Consider the following 18,612-nt stretch of genomic DNA (forward strand, 5'->3'; position numbering starts at 1 on the left):
TATATTTGATTCTGAAATCTCTCATGTAAACCACACTTCCTCTTCTAGTAAAACCAACATTTTTTTTTTTTTTTTTTTTTTTGAGATGAAGTCTCGCTATGTCGCCAGGCTGGAGTGCAGTGGCGTGATCTCAGCTCACTGCAACCTCCGCCTCTCGGGTTCAAGCAATTCTCCTGCCTCAGCCCCGCGAGCAGCTGGGATTACAGGCGCCCGCCACCACGCCCAGGTAATTTTTGTATTTTTAGTAGAGACGAGGTTTCATCATGTTGGCCAGGATGGTCTCAAACTCCTGACCTCGTGATCTGCCCCCCTCGGCCTCCCAAAGTGCTGGGATTACAGGCGTGAGCCACCGCGCCCGGCCTCTCCAACCATTTCTTTAGTTCAAGTTTTTCAAATTTATCCTAAGTCCCTTCAAACAGCACAAAGTGGAAGCCTATGCTGGGATCTGAGACGAAGAGGTCAAAGCAGCTACATCTTGACGTAATTTTACTTTAAATTCTTCTTTAAAAGTTCTGCTTATTTGCATTCTTCTGCGTGGAGAGAAAAGGTAATTTACACTGACTCACCGAGAAGAGCAACGCTTCTCTCAGACGGGGATCCTCGCTCGGGGCCGCAACCTCTGCACCCCACGGTCTGGAACTCCCACAAATCCATAAGGCTCGGCTCTCTTAGGAGCCTCCAGTGTATGCTGGGATCAACCTGAACTGACTAGAGCCCAAGGCTTCTGAGGCGCTTTCTGCTCAGGACTGCATTTCCCAGAGGCCACCGCACCGGAATTAACGGTTCCACTTCCGGCCTCCAGGGGTTGACGACTTAGCTGGGTAAGGTCTTCACGTCCTAAGAAGAAATCGGTGGCTGCGGGAGGTCTTCGTGGACTGGGACTCGAACCTGACCGACCCGGCAGTGCGGGTGGGCGAGGGCGAGTCGCTCAGAGGAACCCGGGGCGCAGACGGAATCTGCCAGATCCCTAGGCGTGCGTGTGCGCGGGCATCAGACGAGGGGGATTGTGTGATCTTGAGTGACGGAAGGGACTGTGTGAGTGTGTGCGTGAGGCCCTGTGCACAGGACCGGGAGGGCTTGTGGACGCAGTGCATTTTGCTGGGGCTGTGTGAGTGTCACTGTGCAGTGGTACTAGGCTCCTGCTGCTTCCTCCGTCTTTCCCCTTCAAAGCTGCGGAGGCTGCAGCAGAGGAATTGCCCCAGTAGGGAGGTCAGATATTGAGCCGAGAATGAAGCTTTGCATAAGAAGGCGCAGATCTGGACTCGGGGTGGGTATTTGAGAGCTGGAAGTGTCTCTTGAGAGTCCCCCAGGAGGGCAGCTACATGTTGAGAACCCAGCATCCCTTCAGATATCTGTCTCCAGGAACCAGCTTCGAATTCGGACCGATTCCTCCTTTTATTTCCTTCTCATTTCGTACGAAGTGAGGGCAGTTGTGGCCATGGAGGGTGCTTTCAAACTTAGTCTGCGCTCCAAGAAAAGCCTAGAGTCTCACGCTTGCCGTATCCTTTCCCAGTCGTACCATTATCCAAAAGAAGGACCGGGAGGAGGATGAGAGCGTTATTGCTGCACACTTAAGTCAAGGGTGAGTTTGTGCTTTGTATTTGTTTAAGACATGCGTTTTTGATTTCAGAATATAGAAGTTCCTGCCAGGCGCCGTGTCTCACGCCTGTAATTCCAGCACTTTGAGAGGCCGAGACGGGCGGATCACGAGGTCAGGAGATCGAGACCATCCTGGCTAACACGGTGAAACCCCGTCACTACTAAAAATACAACAACAAAAAAAATTAGCCTGGCGTGGTGGTGGGCGCCTGTAGTCTCAGCTGCTCAAAGGTTGAGGCAGAGGAGGTTGAGGCAGAAGAATGGCGTGAACCCGGCAGGCAGAGCTTGCAGTAAGCCGAGATCGCGCCACTGCACTCCAACCTGGGCGACAACAGAGCGAGACTCCGTCAAAAAAAAAAAAAAAAAAAGAAGTTCCTGTAAATTGTTAGTGAATTTCAGGAGAATATGCAAATTGTTCTTGCCCCCTCCCATCGTGTCGCCCCCGCCCCGCCCTCTCCCCACTTTTACACTTAATATTCACAGAACCATTTGGCAAATCATTCACACCTTCCTGTGCGCTCTCTTCTAAGCTGGTATAAAAATAGTCCTCCAGAGATTTATATTAACGCTTTATTTTAGACTCTGCTTTGGTAAGAAGATTAGTTTGTGGAATCGCACACCGGGTATCTGATTGTCTTTACAGGTCTCCTTTTCAAAGCAGGGAAGAATGGAGATGGTTGGGTGATTTCCTCTGTGAGGCTTTCAGGAGTCGGAAAGTGATTGCACAGAAATTGGTATCAAGAGTCAGGATTTGTTTGGGAGGGTCCATGAGATTATCATTGTAATTACTGCCAGATCTCTCTGAGGTTTGGCAGTTCCACTTGCGTTTTGGGCTATTTGCGTGTGTGGACTGTGAGAGGCAGTACACTATTGTGGTTAAGAATAGGGGAGTGGATCCAGAGTATCTGGGTTGGAATGTTTGTTCTGTCCGTTTCTGGTCTTCTCGGACTTGTAATGAACATTAGAATGAATGAATACTGTAAAGCCTCTTAGAGCAGTGCTAGGCATATAATAATAAATGTTTAATGTTTAACTTTTGTTTTCGTGTGGCCATTTTAGGTCATTTCCCTTGACTGTCTATAGGACAGGAGCATTGGGAATGTGTGATTCGTTGTGATTGCTGCTTGCATAGTAAGAAAATGAGTTGCTCAGATGATCTAGGACAGAAATTCTTTTTAAATTGACAGATAAAATTGTATGTATTTATCGTGTGCAACATGATGTTTTATAGTATATGTACACTGTGGAATGATTAAATCTAGCTAATTAGCAATGCATTAGCTCACATAGTTATCATTTTTGTGGTGAGAATACTTAATAGCCACTCTCTTAGAATTTTTCAAGACTACAGAATAGTTATTAATTGTAGATATGCTGTTGTGTAATAGATTTCTTGAACTTATTTCTCTTATCTTCCTGAAATTTTATATCCTTTGACCAACATTTCCCCAACCGACACCTCCTTCCCTCCCTCACCCACATTACCCCCAACCTGTAAACAGCATTCTCTTCTCTAATTCTATGATAGCAACTTTTTTCTTTTTTTTTTTGAGAGAGTGTCTCACTCTGTTGCCCAGGCTGGAGTGCAGTGGCGCAATCTCAGTTCACTGCAACCTCTGCCTCCTGGGTTCAAGTGATTCTCCTGCCCCAGACTTCCAAGTAGTTGGGACTACAGGTGTGCGCCACCACACTCAGCTTATTTTTGTATTTTTAGTAGAGACAGGGTTTCGCCACGTTGGCCAGGGTGGTCTCGAACTCCGGACCTTAGTGATCCGCCTGTCTCGGCCTTCGCCTCTGCTTTTGAAAGTGCTGGATTACAGGTGTTAGCCACTGCACCTGGCCTATATAAACATTTTTTTAGATTCCACTGATGAGTGAGATCATGTGTCTTACTGTGCCTGGCTTACTTCACTTAATATGATGTTCGCCAGGTTCATCCATGTTGTTGGGAATGACAGCATTTCCCTTTTTTTATAGCTAGTTTTCCATTGTATATATATGCCACATTTTCTTTATCCATTCATTGATAGACACTTAGATTGATTCCATATCTTGGCTATTGTGAATAGTGCTGCAATAAAAATGGGTGTGCAGATGTCTCTTTGACATACAGATTTCATTTCCTTTGGATGTATACCCAGTAGTGGATTGCTGGATCATATGGTAGTTCTAGTTCTAATTTTTTTGAAGAACTTCCATACTGTTTTCCATAATGTCTGTGTCACTTTACATTCTCACCAACAGTGTGCAATGGTTCACATTTCTCTACATTCTCACCAACATTTGTTAACTTAGGTCTTTTCAATAGCCACCCCAATACATATGAAGTGATATCTTATTGTAGGTTTAAATTTCATTTCCCTGATGATTAGTGATGTTGAGTATTTTTTCATACACTGTGGCCATTTATATGTCATCTTTTGAGATGTGTTTATCAGGTCCTTTGCCCATTTTTTAATTGGGTTGTTTTCTTGCTGTTGAGTTCCTCACACATTTTGGATATTAACCCCTTATCAGATACATTATTGCAAATATTTTCTCTCATTCTGTAGGTAGTCTCTTCACTTTGCTGTGCAGAAGCTTTTTTAGCTTGATGTAATTTCATTTGTCTATGTTTGCTTTTGTTGCCTGTGCTTCTGACGTCATTTCCAAAAAAAAAAAAAATTATTGCTCAGGTCAATGTCATGGAGCTTTCCCCATACGTTTTTTTCTATTTGTTTCATAGTTTGGGATCTTACATTTAAATCTTTAATCCATTTAGAGTTGATTTTTGTATAATGGTTTGAGAAAAGGGTCTAATTTCATTCTTCTGTGTATGACTACCCAGTTTTTACAACAGTATATATTGAAGAGACTGTCTTTTCCTTATTGTATGTTCTCGGTACCTGTCTCAAAAATCAGTTGGTTGTAAACACATGAATTTATTCTGGAGCGTTCTATTCTGTTCCGTTTGCCTAGGTGTCTGTTTTTATGTCAGTACCAGGCTGTTTTGGTTACTGTAGCTTTGTAGTATATATTGAAGTCAGGTAGTTTGATGCCTCCACTTTGTTCTTTTTGCTCCAGACTGCTTTGACTATTTGGGGTCTTTTGTGGTCCTATACAAATTTTAGGATTTTTTTTTTTTTTTCTATTTCTGTAAAGAATGTAGGACTGAAATTCTTAACCTGAGTTCCTGTAACTCCACTTACGCTCTTGGGGACCACAAAGCTCTTGAAATAATATATTGAAGTACTATGGAAATGTATCAATGTAGAGGGAGAAATAGTATATCATATCAAGACTATCAAAACTGTATGTGACCCATGAGGCTTGGATCCATTGATCTAGATGGAACATTGATTCTCAGCAGGGATGATGTTTAAGAACTTTTGGTTGTCACACTGTGGGGGAGGTGCTACTTAGATCTAGTGGACAGAGGTCAGGGATGCTGCTGAACATTGTACCGTGCATAGGATAACCTTCCCCACAGCCCCAACAAAGGATTATACACCACAATATGTCAGTAGTGCCTAGGGTGAAAAACCTTAGTCTAGAATCAAAAGACTGTGATACCTGGAATGACACTGTAAATGATCTCTCATAAACTAAGTGTCCTGTAATACGGAAATCACTAAGCAAATTATACTAAAGTGATAGAGTATTATGCAGCTAATAAAATGATGTCTATAAAGAATTATGGAAAGAAATATTTGATATACCATTAAGCAGTATTCATGCTATGAACAATAATGCTCACGAAAATGTTACATGTATATGAATCCCATATACTAAGATAGGGTTTTTGTAAGGCATTCTGTAGGAATTATATACAAAGTGGTATTTTAATGAGTTATTTGGTGAAGAAGGGAACCCAAGCATGATGATGTCTATTCCACAGATTTTCTCATGTAGTTTCCAGATGCCACGTATCTGCATTGTGTTCATTCAGAGAAGAGTCTTGATAATGAAAATGTCTAATTATATTGGTGAGATACAGCTAAAGGATGTCAGAACTAGCTGATGTTATTTGTTATAGTCACATTAATATTTTCTGTTGATCCTCATGACAGGCTCAGTTTTTTGTTTTTTATGATTAAAAGTACTCTCTGATAACTCTGTTTTATTTTTATTTTTGAATTCGGATGTAGAAATATGACCATCATTAATGCATACAAGACATTGATTGGGGACTTGTAGGCAATTTTTTGTTTTAGAAATTGTGCTAACATACGTAGAAAAACATAGACATCTTAGTGTTGGTCAAGAATTGGGAAATAATGGATGCAAACTTATTACATAAAAACAAGAGCTCAGTAGAGTTTCCTTTTTTTGTCCCCAAGTTGAAAGGAAGATGTCTAAATAAAAGGTGTCTTTCATCTAATTTGGAGAACAATTTCCTCACAGGAAAAAAAAAATGTGTAGGTACATTTAAATATGTACATATACAGATACATACACGTGTGTGTGTGTATATATATATGTGTGTGTGTGAGAGAGAATATAATTATATATTCCAACTTAATGCCTGGGCATAGTCACAATTATGAAGTACTCTTAAGCAAAAAGAAGAAAATTGGGGCTACAACACAGAGATAAGTACTGTTAGCATGCATACGCCTGTCTAAATTTTTTTCTATTGATGTCTATTAGTCTCTTGCTTAATATTTATACATATATTTTAAAAATGTAATCATTTTGTCTATCCTGCTTTGTTTTTTTTTTTTTTTTTTTTTTTTTTTTTTTTTTTTTGAGACGGAGTCTCGCTCTGCCGCCCAGGCTGGAGTGCAGTGGCCAGATCTCAGCTCACTGCAAGCTCCGCCTCCCGGGTTCACGCCATTCTCCTGCCTCAGCCTCCCGAGTAGTTGGGACTACAGGCGCCCACCACCGCGCCCGGCTAGTTTTTTGTATTTTTAGTAGAGACGGGGTTTCACCGTGTTAGCCAGGATGGTCTCGATCTCCTGACCTCGTGATCCACCTGTCTCGGCCTCCCAAAGTGCTGGGATTACAGGCTTGAGCCACCGCGCCCGGCCTATCCTGCTTTGTAACCTGATTTTTCTGTTAATTGTATGTCTGGAACATTTAATGAGTACTTCGTATTCTATTACATGGCTATTCTGAACTGTACTTAACCAGCTGGCTTTTGGTGAGCTCAGAATGCTGAACACTGCCCATGCAATTCTGTCTATATCCTTTCCAGTTCTCATGCCTTGCCCCACTGCACCCAATCCTGAGTTCACAGAGAGGTTCTGGATTGGAGACGCAATCCCTTCTCAGCTCTGAAAGGTGGGGCTAGGGGAGGATTGCTTACAGCAGGATCAGAGGCCCAGTCCTAAGCCAAGATAGGTATCCCCAGACTGGAGGACTGGCTGGAAGCCCTCCTGCTAGAGTGTCTTTTGAGCAACTTCAAGGCTGAAATGCCTGTGCTGGGCAATCATGCTTCTGCCGCAGGTTCCCTGGGATGTAGGCGAGAGCTTGGTTTCATCCACACTCCACCTGTTCGCTGCCAGTTTATTTGTGAGAGAGTGTGTGTAGGGGAAAAGGGAGTGATGGGGGAGGCGGGGAAGTGTGCGTGTTAACAGGAGTAGTTGAGAAATAGGAATGGAGAATAAAATAGTTATTTGCTCTAGTGCTTTGGGACACAGCTTGACTTATGGCCTTTTGTTTCTTGTTGTTTTCCAGGGAAGAAGCCCAAGGAAGATTGACCAATTTTGTAATTCTAGAAACATGGTCCATGTAAGTTGGTAGTTCTCTCTTCTTCTTGAAATACGGTGACTTTCAGGTTAGGTGACTTATTTTTTCACCTGAAGCTTCTTACCTAAGGATCAACACCTTTTTTTTTTTTTTTGAGACGGAGTCTCGCTCTTTCACCCAGGCTGGAGTGCAGTGGCGTGATCTCGGCTCACTGCAACATCCGCCTCCCGGGTTCAAGCGATTCTCTTGCCTCAGCCTCCTGAGTAGCTGGGACTACAGGCGCCTGCCACCACTCCCGGCTAATTTTTTGTATTTTTAGTGGAGATGGAGTTTCACCATGTTGGCCAGGATGGTCTCGATCTCCTGACCTCGTGATCCCCCCGCCTCGGCCTCCCAAAGTGCTGGGATTACTGGTGTGAGCCACTGCGCCCGGCCAGCATCCACGATCTTACACCCCAGTTTGTCCCATTACAGTGAAGGTTGGTGACCAAAAAATAAAGGTCAGCGCTCTTCCTATTGATACCTCTGTTTTCCCACTGGCTTTGATGTTTTCTTTGAGCTGGTTATTCAGTCTGTGCTCTGAGCTCAGTCCTTGGTCAGAAAGAATGTTGGAACAGTGGAGGAGTCGGTCCCCACAGGGACACACGGTCTTGTGCGTTTGATGTTACAGATGATTGTTGCATGTGACCACACTTGGGAACACCTTGAAACTTCTCCACAGACTGGAGCTTTCCAGGTAGCTAAGGTCGAATTCCGTAGTGAGTGGCCTCAGTCTGCAAGTGTGACAAGGCGTTCTGCTTTATGAGGCTTTTAAGAAAGTGATCAGTGAGGACAGTGGGCAGTAACGGAGATTATTCAGAGCATGAGTGGTAGGTGATTACAGATTCTCTGAATTGGGGAAAAGCTTAGAGACTCTGACCATCTTAAATGTATAAATAGAAAAAAATGACTAAATCTAATATGTTAGTTATTTTGAATTTTATGCAGCTTATAAAAATCAGTTGTTATTGACAAGAAAAAATCCTTTTGCTATCATTGGATACCACAATGAGCTTGAGGATTAAGGGCATTCCTCAGTTGTATGCAACTACCTTTTTGTTTTTTTTTTTTTTTTTTTTTTTGAGACAGGGTCTCACTCAGTAGCTCAGGCTGGAGTGCAGTAATGCCATCACACTTCACTGCAGCATTGAACTCCCAGGCTCACGCGATACTTCCACTTCAGCTTCCCAAGTAGCTGGGACTACACGCACATGCCACCACGACAGTTATTTATTTATTTATTTCTTTCTTTCTTTTTTTTTTTGCGGGGAGTGCATCTTGTTATGTTGCCTAGGCTGTTTGCAAACTCCTGGGCTCAAGCGGTCCTTCCATCTTGGTCTCCCAAAGTGCTGGTATAGCAGGCCTGAGCCACCATGCCAGGCCAGCAGCAGGATTCTTGAAGAATGTGTAGGCACTCCGCAATTTTCCATATTGCTCCTTTATTGCAGTTTAATCCTTCACTTCCTCTTCTTTCGTCTTGAAACAATTTTCTTCAATTTCACCATAATACATGTGTTTGTGGTTTCAGGGATCAGTGACATTCAGGGATGTGGCCATTGACTTCTCTCAGGAGGAGTGGGAGTGCCTGCAGCCTGAACAGAGGACCTTGTACAGGGACGTGATGTTGGAGAACTACAGCCACCTGATCTCACTGGGTAAGGTCATCTGCCCCAGTTAATTTAGCATCTGTTCTCTGGAATATCAGCTTTCTTCACCATGAGTTTTAGGGCTGTGTTTTAAGAGGTAGTTGGATTCCTTCTTCTTATTCCCAAAGGAATGGATTGAGATTTGTTGGGTTGAAAATAGGCACCTCCCTGATGCCCCTGCATCTTGCCTACTCCACAGTGGCCTCCTCCATGATGCTGGTCGTCTCTGTAATCCCCTCTCTCGCTTCATGACCATGGGGCTGAATTTGAAATCTTGTATATTCGTTGAATGATATTGTTCAAGAACCGGGGTTTCATATTATGTTTGACCTCAGAATTACTGTAGATTTTCTTGTTTGTTTTTGTTTTTCTGGCCCACCTATAAGGAGAAGAGTGTGTTGAGTTTTTCTATCAAAAGAGCCTCTATGATTGCTTGAGCCTGGGAGGTCAAGGCTGCAGAGAGCTGTGGTCATGCCACTGTACTTTAGCCTGGGCAACAGAGCAAGACACTGTCTCAAAAAACAAAACAAAACAAAAGCCTCAACGATTTACATATTGGGTTGACAGAATTCATTTAGCACTAAAGTCAATGTATTCCATTTCCGTCAACAAACATTCTGTTACTTGTTTTGTAGTTGAAAGTTTCAGGCCATGAAATGTATGCTTTTCTGTGGGGTGAAAATTCTTAAAATGAGCTGTAAGTGTCTAAGGATGCAAAATAAATAATGACAATAAACATAATAATTGTTAACTTTGTGCTACTACATATCAGTGAATGTTAGAAGTATTTTACATATATTATCTTATTTAATATTAGTATCAATCCTATAAAACAGGTATTGTTATCATTCCTGTTTTAGAGGGGAAAACTGAAGGACAGAGAGTTCAAGTGACTTGCTTAATGTCACAGTACTAGTGGATGGCAGAGACAGGATTTCAACCAGGTAATCTGGCTTGAAGTTTCCTGCTGTCAACCACTAAATTATACCTCCTCTTGAAGGATAAGTTTCTATTAGTTTAAATGAAAGTCCTTTTTTTTTTTTTTTTTTTGAGATGGAGTCTTGCTCTGTTGCCCAGGCTGGAGTGCAGTGGCACGATCTTGGCTCCCTGCAAGCTCCACCTCCCGGGTTCACGCCATTCTTCTGCCTCAGCCTCCCAAGTAGCTGGGACCACAGGCGCCCACCACCACGCCCAGCTAATTTTTTGTATTTTTAGTAGAGACAGGGTTTCATTTGGTGTTAGCCAGGATGGTCTCGATCTCCTGACCTTGTGATCCACCCGCCCCGGCCTCCCAAAGTGCTGGGATTACAGGTGTGAGCCACCGCGCCCGGCCCTTTTTTTTTTTTAAACATAGTCGATCCCTTACTCAATCCTCTCTTATCTGGAGTCTCTTCTCAATATTGTGTAGGCTTGTAATTTATTATAAGTTTAACTAGGTCTCAGAGTTTAAAAAAAATTTTTATGTTAAAAAAAATTCTACACGTGTTATTTCTTTTAAGCAGGAAGTTCCGTTTCTAAGCCAGATGTGATTACGTTACTAGAGCAAGAGAAAGAGCCCTGGATTGTTGTAAGGAAAGAAACAAGCAGATGGTATCCAGGTAAGTGAGAGAGAAGCAGGCAGGGGGAAGCCATCATTGTCCTGGACAGCCCATGTGCTCAGAGAGGAGTCACATCCCTAAGATGTGGTTTGGAAAACTTTCTTCAATGACCCAAGGTCCTCCCGTTGGATAAAAATGCCCAAGACCTGGCAAGGAAATAAGATCACTATAGGAGCTATCCCCAAGGAACTTCATCATTTACTAATCACCTAATTTCTGGTGTTTTCTTCCTCTTTTAATGGAGTGAGTTTCCTCTTTCTTTCCCAGCGTAAACTTTAAACAGTTTTTAAAATTATTTTTTAAGAGACAGCATCTTGCTATGTTGCCCCGGCTGATCTTGAACTCTAGGCCTCAAGTAGTCTTCCTGCCTCAACCTCCCAAGTAGCTGATATTACAGGCATGAGCCAATGCTTCTGGCCCCCAGTGTACACTCTCCTGGTCCCCAGTGTAAACTTTTAACACGTATTTTGGATCCAGCTACTTTCCAACTCTGCTATTGCATTTAGATTTCTATATGTGTTTTCACTAAGAAATGTGTTCATATTCAGTAATTATGTATTGAGTGTACATTCCTAGAAGGCATGTGCTTAGCTTTGTCAGTACTGTAATGTACAGGTAATGAACAAGACAGAAAGTCACTGCTGTCATGGACTTTACCAGCAGTTTGTGAGACATGCCTCAAACAAGTAAGCAAATGAATATATAAGGAATGCCAGAGAATTGTACTATTAGGACAAGGAAATAGGAGTGATGGAGTGAAATGGCAGAACTTGGGTGCTCAGGGTGCCTGTGTTGAAGTGGGCATGCTTGCATAGAGATGGGAAGTAAGGGTTCAAGTTGTGTGTCCAGGTGAGGGTATTCTAGTCAGACTGAGCAGGTAACACGAAGGTGAAGTAAGTGATGGAACAGCAGGAAGAGAGGTCTGAGAGTTAGGCTGGAGTCGTATCATACAGGGTTTTTGACTGTCATTGTGAGGATTGTGGGAAGTTCTTCAAGAGTTATTTATTCATTTTTAATTGATACCCAATATTTGTACATATTTATGGGATACACATTATGTTTTGTTATATGTATAGAATGTGTCATGAGCAAGTGTCAGGGTATTTGAGGTATCCATCAAATCCACCAGAGGAGTGTTTATCATTTTTTTGTGATAGGAACATTTCAAGTCTTCTTCTAGCTATTTTGAAATATACAATACATTATTGTTAATTAGAGTCACTCTACTCTGCTAATGAACATTAGAAGTCATTCCTTCTATTTACCTATATGTTTGTAACATTAACCAACTCCTCTTCATCCCCCACCCCTCACCACACACCCTTCCCAACCTCTGGTTTCTATCATTCTGTTCTCTACCTCTGTGAGATCTTTTTTCAGCCTCCAGATATGAATGAGAACATATGATATTTGTCTTTCTTTCTTTTTTTTTTTTTGAGACAGAGCCTCGCTCTTGTCGCCCAGGCTGGAATGCAGTGGTGCAATCTTGGCCCACTGCAACCTCTGCCTCCCGGGTTCAAGCAATTCTCCTGCCTCAGCCTCCTGAGTAACTGGGATTACAGGCACCTGCCAGCATGCCTGGCTAATTTTTGTATTTTTAATAGAGACAGGGTTTCACCACCTTAGCCAGGCTGGTCTCAAACTCCTGACCTCAGGTGATCCACCCATCTCGGCCTCCCAAATTGCTGGGATTACAGGCGTGAGCCACTGCACCTGGTCTGATATTGTCTTTCTGACCTCCGATTCCCTCCATGTTGCTGTAAATGACATGATTTCATTTTTTAAAAGTCTGAATAGTATTCCATTGTGTATATATCACATTTTCTTTATCTGTTTGTCTGTTGGGCGACACTTAGGTTGATTCCATACCTTTGGTATTGTGAATAATGCTACAATCATACAAGTGCAGGTATCATTTTGATATACTGATTTCTCTTCCTATGGATCAATACCCAGTAGTGGGATTGTTGGATCATATGGTAGTTCTATTTTTAGTTTTTTTGAGAGATCTGCGTGCTGTTTTCCATAGTGATTGTACTAATTTATATCCCACCAACAGTATATAAGAGTTCCCTTTTTCCCTCATCCTCTCAGGTATGTTATTTTTTGTCTTTTAAATTATAGCCATTCTGACTGGGGTAAGATGATATTTCATTGTGGTTTTGATTTGCATTTCTCCCTGATGAATAGTGGTGTTAAGCATTTTATCATATTCTCTTGGCTGTTTGTATGTCTTCTTTTGAGTAATGTCTATTCATATAATTTGCCCACTTTTTTAATTGGAGTTTTTTTTTTGCTGTTATTTCATTTTCTTGTATATTCTATATATTAGTCCTTTGTCAGAGAAATAGCTTGGAGATGATTTCTCTCGTTTGTCTATTCACTCTGTATATAGTTTCCTTTGCTGTGCAGAAGCTTTTTAGTTTAGTATAGTCCCATAGCAGTGAGCTATGATCATGCCATTGCACTATAGCCTGTGCAACAGACAGAGACCCTGTCTCTTAAAAATAATAATAATAATAATACAGGCTGGGCTCAATGGCTCACACCTATAATCCCAGCACTTTGGGAGGCCACCCACCTGATGTTAGGCGTTCCAGACCAGCCTGGCCAACATTGCGAAACCCCATCTCTACTAAAAATACAAAAATTAGCCAGGCGTGGTGGCACACTTATAATCCCAGCTACTCTGGAGGCTGAGGCAAGAGAATCACTTGAACCCAGGAGGTGGAGGTTGCAGCGAGCCAAGATTGTGCCATTGCACTGCAGCCTGGGAGATAAGAGTGAAACTTCATCCCAAAAAACAAACAAACAAAAAACAGTTTTTTTCACTAAAAATTCTGATTCTGTACATCTGAGTTGCTTGAATATCAATATCTTTATTAAGTTCACCAAATGGTTTTGATTCACACTTAAATTTGACAAAGTTAACCTGTTCCCTTATGTATACCACCATCTTACATAAACTTTCTTCATTATTGGCACCCTTTTTCTTTTTCAGATCCCTTCCCTGAAAGTATTATATTTTATACTTTGGCCATTTTTTTAATGGATTTGGTATGCATGTGTGTTATAGGAAAATAAAATATGTTTGCCTTCTTCATTTCTTTCAGATTTGGAGTCAAAACATGGACCTGAAAAAATATCTCCAGAAAATGATATTTTTGAAATAAATTTACCCAAACATGTTATAAAGCAAATAAGTAAAACACTTGGCCTTGAGGCCTTTTATTTTAGAAATGACTCAGAATATAGAAGTAGATTTGAGGGACTACAGGGACATCAAGAAGGATATATCAATCAGAAGATCATCAGCTATGAAGAAATGCCTACTTATGCTTCTCTTATTTATAATACACATAAACCCTATGAATGTAAGGAATATGGGAAACACTTTAGTCGTGGTTCAAATCTTATTCAGCATCAGAGTATTCATACTGGAGAGAAAACCTATAAATGCAAAGAATGTGGGAAAGCCTTTCAACTTCACATACAACTTACTCAACATCAGAAATTTCATACTGGTGAGAAACCTTTTGAATGTAAGGAATGTGGAAAAGCCTTTAGCCTTTCCACCCAGCTTAATCGCCATAAGAACATTCACACAGGTGAGAAACTGTTTGAATGTAAGGAATGTGGGAAGTCCTTTAATCGTAGCTCAAACCTTACTCAGCATCAAAGTATTCATGCTGGTGTAAAACCACATCAATGTAAAGAGTGTGGGAAAGCCTTTAATCGTGGTTCAAATCTTATTCAGCATCAAAAAATTCATTCCAATGAGAAACCCTTTGTATGTAGGGAATGTGGGATGACCTTTCGATATCATTACCAACTTATTGAACATTGCCGAATTCATACTGGCGAGAAACCCTTTGAATGTAAAGAATGCAGAAAGGCCTTTACTCTTCTGACAAAGCTTGTTCGACATCAGAAGATTCATATTGGTGAGAAGCCCTTTGAATGTAGGGAATGCGGGAAGGCTTTTAGTCTTCTCAATCAGCTTAATCGCCATAAGAACATTCACACAGGTGAAAAACCATTTGAATGTAAAGAATGTGGGAAGTCCTTTAATCGTAGTTCAAACCTTATTCAACATCAGAGTATTCATGCTGGTGTAAAACCATATCAATGTAAGGAGTGTGGGAAAGGCTTTAATCGTGGTGCAAATCTTATTCAGCATCAAAAAATTCATTCCAATGAGAAACCCTTTGTATGTAGGGAATGTGAGATGGCCTTTAGATATCATTACCAACTTATTCAACATTGCCAAATTCATACTGGTGGGAAGCCCTTTGAATGTAAAGAATGTGGGAAGGCCTTTAGTCTTCTGACACAGCTTGCTCGACATAAGAACATTCATAGTGGTGAGAAACCATTTGAATGTAAAGACTGTGGGAAGGCCTTCAATCGTGGCTCGAATCTTGTTCAACATCAGAGTATTCATACTGGTGAGAAGCCCTATGAATGTAAGGAGTGTGGGAAGACTTTTAGGCTTCACCTACAACTTTCTCAGCATGAGAAAACTCATACAGGTGAGAAACCCTTTGAATGTAAGGAATGTGGGAAATTCTTCTGTCGTGGTTCAAATCTTAATCAACATCGAAGTATTCATACTGGAAAGAAACCCTTTGAATGTAAGGAATGTGGGAAAGCCTTTCGACTTCATATGCACCTTATTCGACATCAGAAATTTCATACTGGTGAGAAGCCCTTTGAATGTAAGGAATGTGGCAAGGCCTTCAGTCTTCACACCCAGCTTAATCGCCATAAGAACATTCACACAGGTGAGAAGCCATTTGAATGTAAAGAATGTGGGAAGTCCTTTAATCGTGTCTCGAACCTTGTTCAACATCAGAGTATTCATGCTGGTGTAAAACCATATGAATGTAAGGAGTGTGGGAAAGTCTTTAATCGTGGTTCAAACCTTATTCAGCATCAGAAAATTCATTCCAGTGAGAAACCCTTTGTATGTAAGGAGTGTAGGAAGACCTTTAGATATCATTACCAGCTTATTGAACATTACCAAATTCATACTGGTGAAAAACCCTTTGAATGTAAAGAATGTGGAAAGGCCTTTAGTCTTCTGACACAGCTTGCTGGACATCAGATCATTCATACTGGTGAGAAGCCATTTAAATGTAAGGAGTGTGGGAAGGCCTTTAATCATGGCTCAAACCTTGTTCAACCTCGGAGTGTTTATAATGGTGAGAAACCCTATGAATGTAAGGAGTGTGGGAAGGCTTTTAGACTTCACCTACAACTTTCTCTGCATCAAAAACTTGTACAGGTGAGAAACCCTTTGAATGTAAGAAATGTGGGACAGCCTTCAGACATCAGTAGCAACTTATTGAACATCAGAAAATTCATACTTGGGTGAAAACCTTTGAATGTAAGGAATGTGGGAAGGCCTTTCAATATAATTACCAATTTCGTGGACATCATAGATTTCATATTCGTGAGAACCCTTATGAATGTCAAGGATGTGGAAAATGCATTACCAGTGGTAGAAACCTTAGAGTACATCAGAGAATTCATACTGGTAAGAAACCATATCAATGTGAAGAATGTGGGAAAGCCTTTAGTCATAGTTCGAACCTATGAAACATATTAAAATTCATACTGATGAGAAACTATGAATGTAATGAATGTGAAAAGGCCTTTAGCAGTAATTATGAACTTACTGTACATCTGAGAATCCATACTGCTGAGAAACCCTGTGAGTGTAAAGAATGTGGAAAACTTTTGGATTTAGCTTAGTCTTTACTGCACATCAAAGAATTCATACTAGTATGAACCATATGAATGTAAAGAATGTGGAAAGACCTTTACTTGTAGCTCTTGTTCAACATGTTAAAATTCATACTGGTGAGCGACCCTGTGAATGTAAAGGATGTGGGAAGACCTTTAGACTTAGTTCAGTCCTTTCTGCACATCACAGAATTCATACTGGCATGAAACCCTATGAATGTAAAGAATGTGAGCAAACCCTTACTGTGAATGATCTGCTTACTCAACATCAAAAAATTCATAATAGAAGTTTTATGAATATAAGGAGTGTAGATAAGCCTTCACTGTGTATGAAAAATTTGCCCAACACCAGAGAATTCATATTGATGAGAAATCCTGTGAACATAAAAGAATGTGTGATGAACTTTCACTATGGCCTGGGATTTGCTCAACATCGGAGTATTCATACTGCTGAGAACTCCTTTGAGTGTAAGGAATGTGGGATGTTTTATAGCCACACTAAATGACCTAAGAGTTCAAAGAAGGTAATTTTGGTGAGAAAGTTATTGATGTGAGGAATGTAGAGTAGCTGCCATGTTCACAGTTTACTGCCCATGAAATATTTTAGTGGATACAGGCATACTTGCTTAACTGTGCATTGCAGTTACTGTATTTTATGTACATTGAAGGTCTGCAGCAACCTTGCAGTGAATAAGTCTATCAGCACCATTTTCCAAACAGCATGTGCACATTTCATGTCTTTGTGTCACACTTTGGTAGTTTTCATAATATTTCAAACTTTTTTATTGTTATATGTGTTACGGTGATCTGTGACCAGTGTTTTTTGATGTTACTAGTGTAATTGGGGATACCACAAATCCTGCCCATAAAATATGGTGAACCTAGTTGATAATTGTTGCGGGTTTGGAAAGAATAGTAAAATATACACCCATACCCCCCCACCTAGATTCAAAATTGTTAACAATTTGCCACATTTATTTTTTGTATATTTGTTGTACCATTGAGAATAAGTTTTAGACCATTGAGAATAAGTTTTAGACATCATGACACTTTACCACTTGTTACATCAGCATGTGTGTTACCCAAACATAAAGACAATATCATATAACCATAGTACCATAATTACCCTTAAGGAAAATATTCATAATTCTATAATATCATTCCATCTTCAGATTTCTTCATTGACTGGCAAACCATCTTTTACAGCTATTCATTTTCTAAGGAGAATCCATTGCAGATTCTGCATTGCATTTGGTTATCTCTCTTTAGTGTATTGTAGCGTGGAAACCCCATGAAGGTATGCTCTCAAATTATGGTGGGTATCAGAATCACCTGTGGAACTTAGTAAACCTAGAGAAGTGTAGCCCTAGCTTATAAGCCTGGGCCTCTGTTTTTTATTATTTCTCCAGGTTTTGTGACTGTGATACCAACCAGAGTTAGAGAGCCACTGGTCTAGAACATTTCTCCTCATTTAAAACAAAATACATTGATTTGAGTAGGTCAAAAATGTTGTCGGCTACGTGTTTTGATTTCTTTCTTTATAGTGTCATTTAACCTTGTTCTTGGTTGTATTTTCTGTACAAGGGAATGTAAGTCCAGAGGCTTTCTTAGGTCTAGATTAAACATTTTGGGGAAGAATACTTTGTAGGTTATTTGTATGTCATATTGTACTGTCAGAAAACATTTACGTACAGGTCCTTGCATTAGTGAAACTAGGGATGATCATTTGGGTAAGCTGGTAACTGCCATAAGTCCATTGTAAAGATTTGGTTTGTAGTGGGTAAGTAATCTATGGAGAGATATTGTCATCTCTGAAAATTTATAGTCATGTGTATTTAAGCCCTGGATTGAATACAAAATGAAATTTGAAATAGACTATTGAGAAATGAATGCCATTAAAGTGTCAACATAATTCAACTTGTGTGATATGGCTGACACTGTACTCAGTACAAAACTGGCACCCTTCGGATTATGCAGGGAGCCAAGATTGTCTGGAACCTTTTTTTTTGTTCAGCATTTATCACCAGCACCTATCCCATGGCTGGTACATGAACTATTGATAAACTTTGAAAAATAAAAAACCCTTTAAATCAAGCTGTAAAACATGATACCATTGGGCTGGGAGCAGTGGCTCACACCTGTAATCCCACCACTTTGGAAGGCCCAGGTGGGCAGATCACCTGAGGTCAGGAGTTCGAGACTAACCTGGCCGATATGGCAAAACTCCTTCTCTCCTAAAAATAAAAAAATTACCTGGACATAGTGGCACATGCATGTAATCCCAGCTACTTGGGAGGCTGAGGCAGGAGAAT

General features: G+C 40.8%; 1 protein-coding gene across 2 annotated transcripts; it reads left to right on the forward strand.

Moving 5' to 3' along the window:
* Positions 1-801: 801 nt before the first annotated feature.
* On the forward strand, positions 802-17,106 carry ZNF780B (zinc finger protein 780B). Of its 2 annotated transcripts, XM_011983926.1 has the most exons (6): positions 836-909; positions 1,422-1,582; positions 7,258-7,311; positions 8,837-8,963; positions 10,457-10,552; positions 13,666-17,106. In XM_011983926.1, the coding sequence occupies exons 3-6, from the start codon at positions 7,303-7,305 to the stop codon at positions 15,927-15,929; spliced, it is 2,496 nt and encodes an 831-aa protein (XP_011839316.1). In that variant the 5' UTR covers positions 836-909; positions 1,422-1,582; positions 7,258-7,302; the 3' UTR covers positions 15,930-17,106. The 2 variants fall into 2 exon arrangements, with proteins under 2 accessions (XP_011839310.1, XP_011839316.1); XM_011983920.1 differs by lacking the exons at positions 836-909; positions 1,422-1,582 and adding an exon at positions 802-821.
* Positions 17,107-18,612: the final 1,506 nt, after the last annotated feature.

Source organism: Mandrillus leucophaeus, unplaced genomic scaffold (assembly GCF_000951045.1).
Source record: "Mandrillus leucophaeus isolate KB7577 unplaced genomic scaffold, Mleu.le_1.0 Scaffold106, whole genome shotgun sequence".
Taxonomy (NCBI): Eukaryota; Metazoa; Chordata; class Mammalia; order Primates; family Cercopithecidae; genus Mandrillus; species Mandrillus leucophaeus.

What these genes read in the sequence shown, in the direction of transcription:
- ZNF780B (XM_011983920.1), top strand. An exon ending in CAGCCACCTGATCTCACTGG is followed by an intron (nt 8,964 to 10,456) that starts GTAAGGTCATCT and finishes TCTTTTAAGCAG; the next exon opens with GAAGTTCCGTTTCTAAGCCA. An exon ending in AACAAGCAGATGGTATCCAG is followed by an intron (nt 10,553 to 13,665) that starts GTAAGTGAGAGA and finishes CATTTCTTTCAG; the next exon opens with ATTTGGAGTCAAAACATGGA.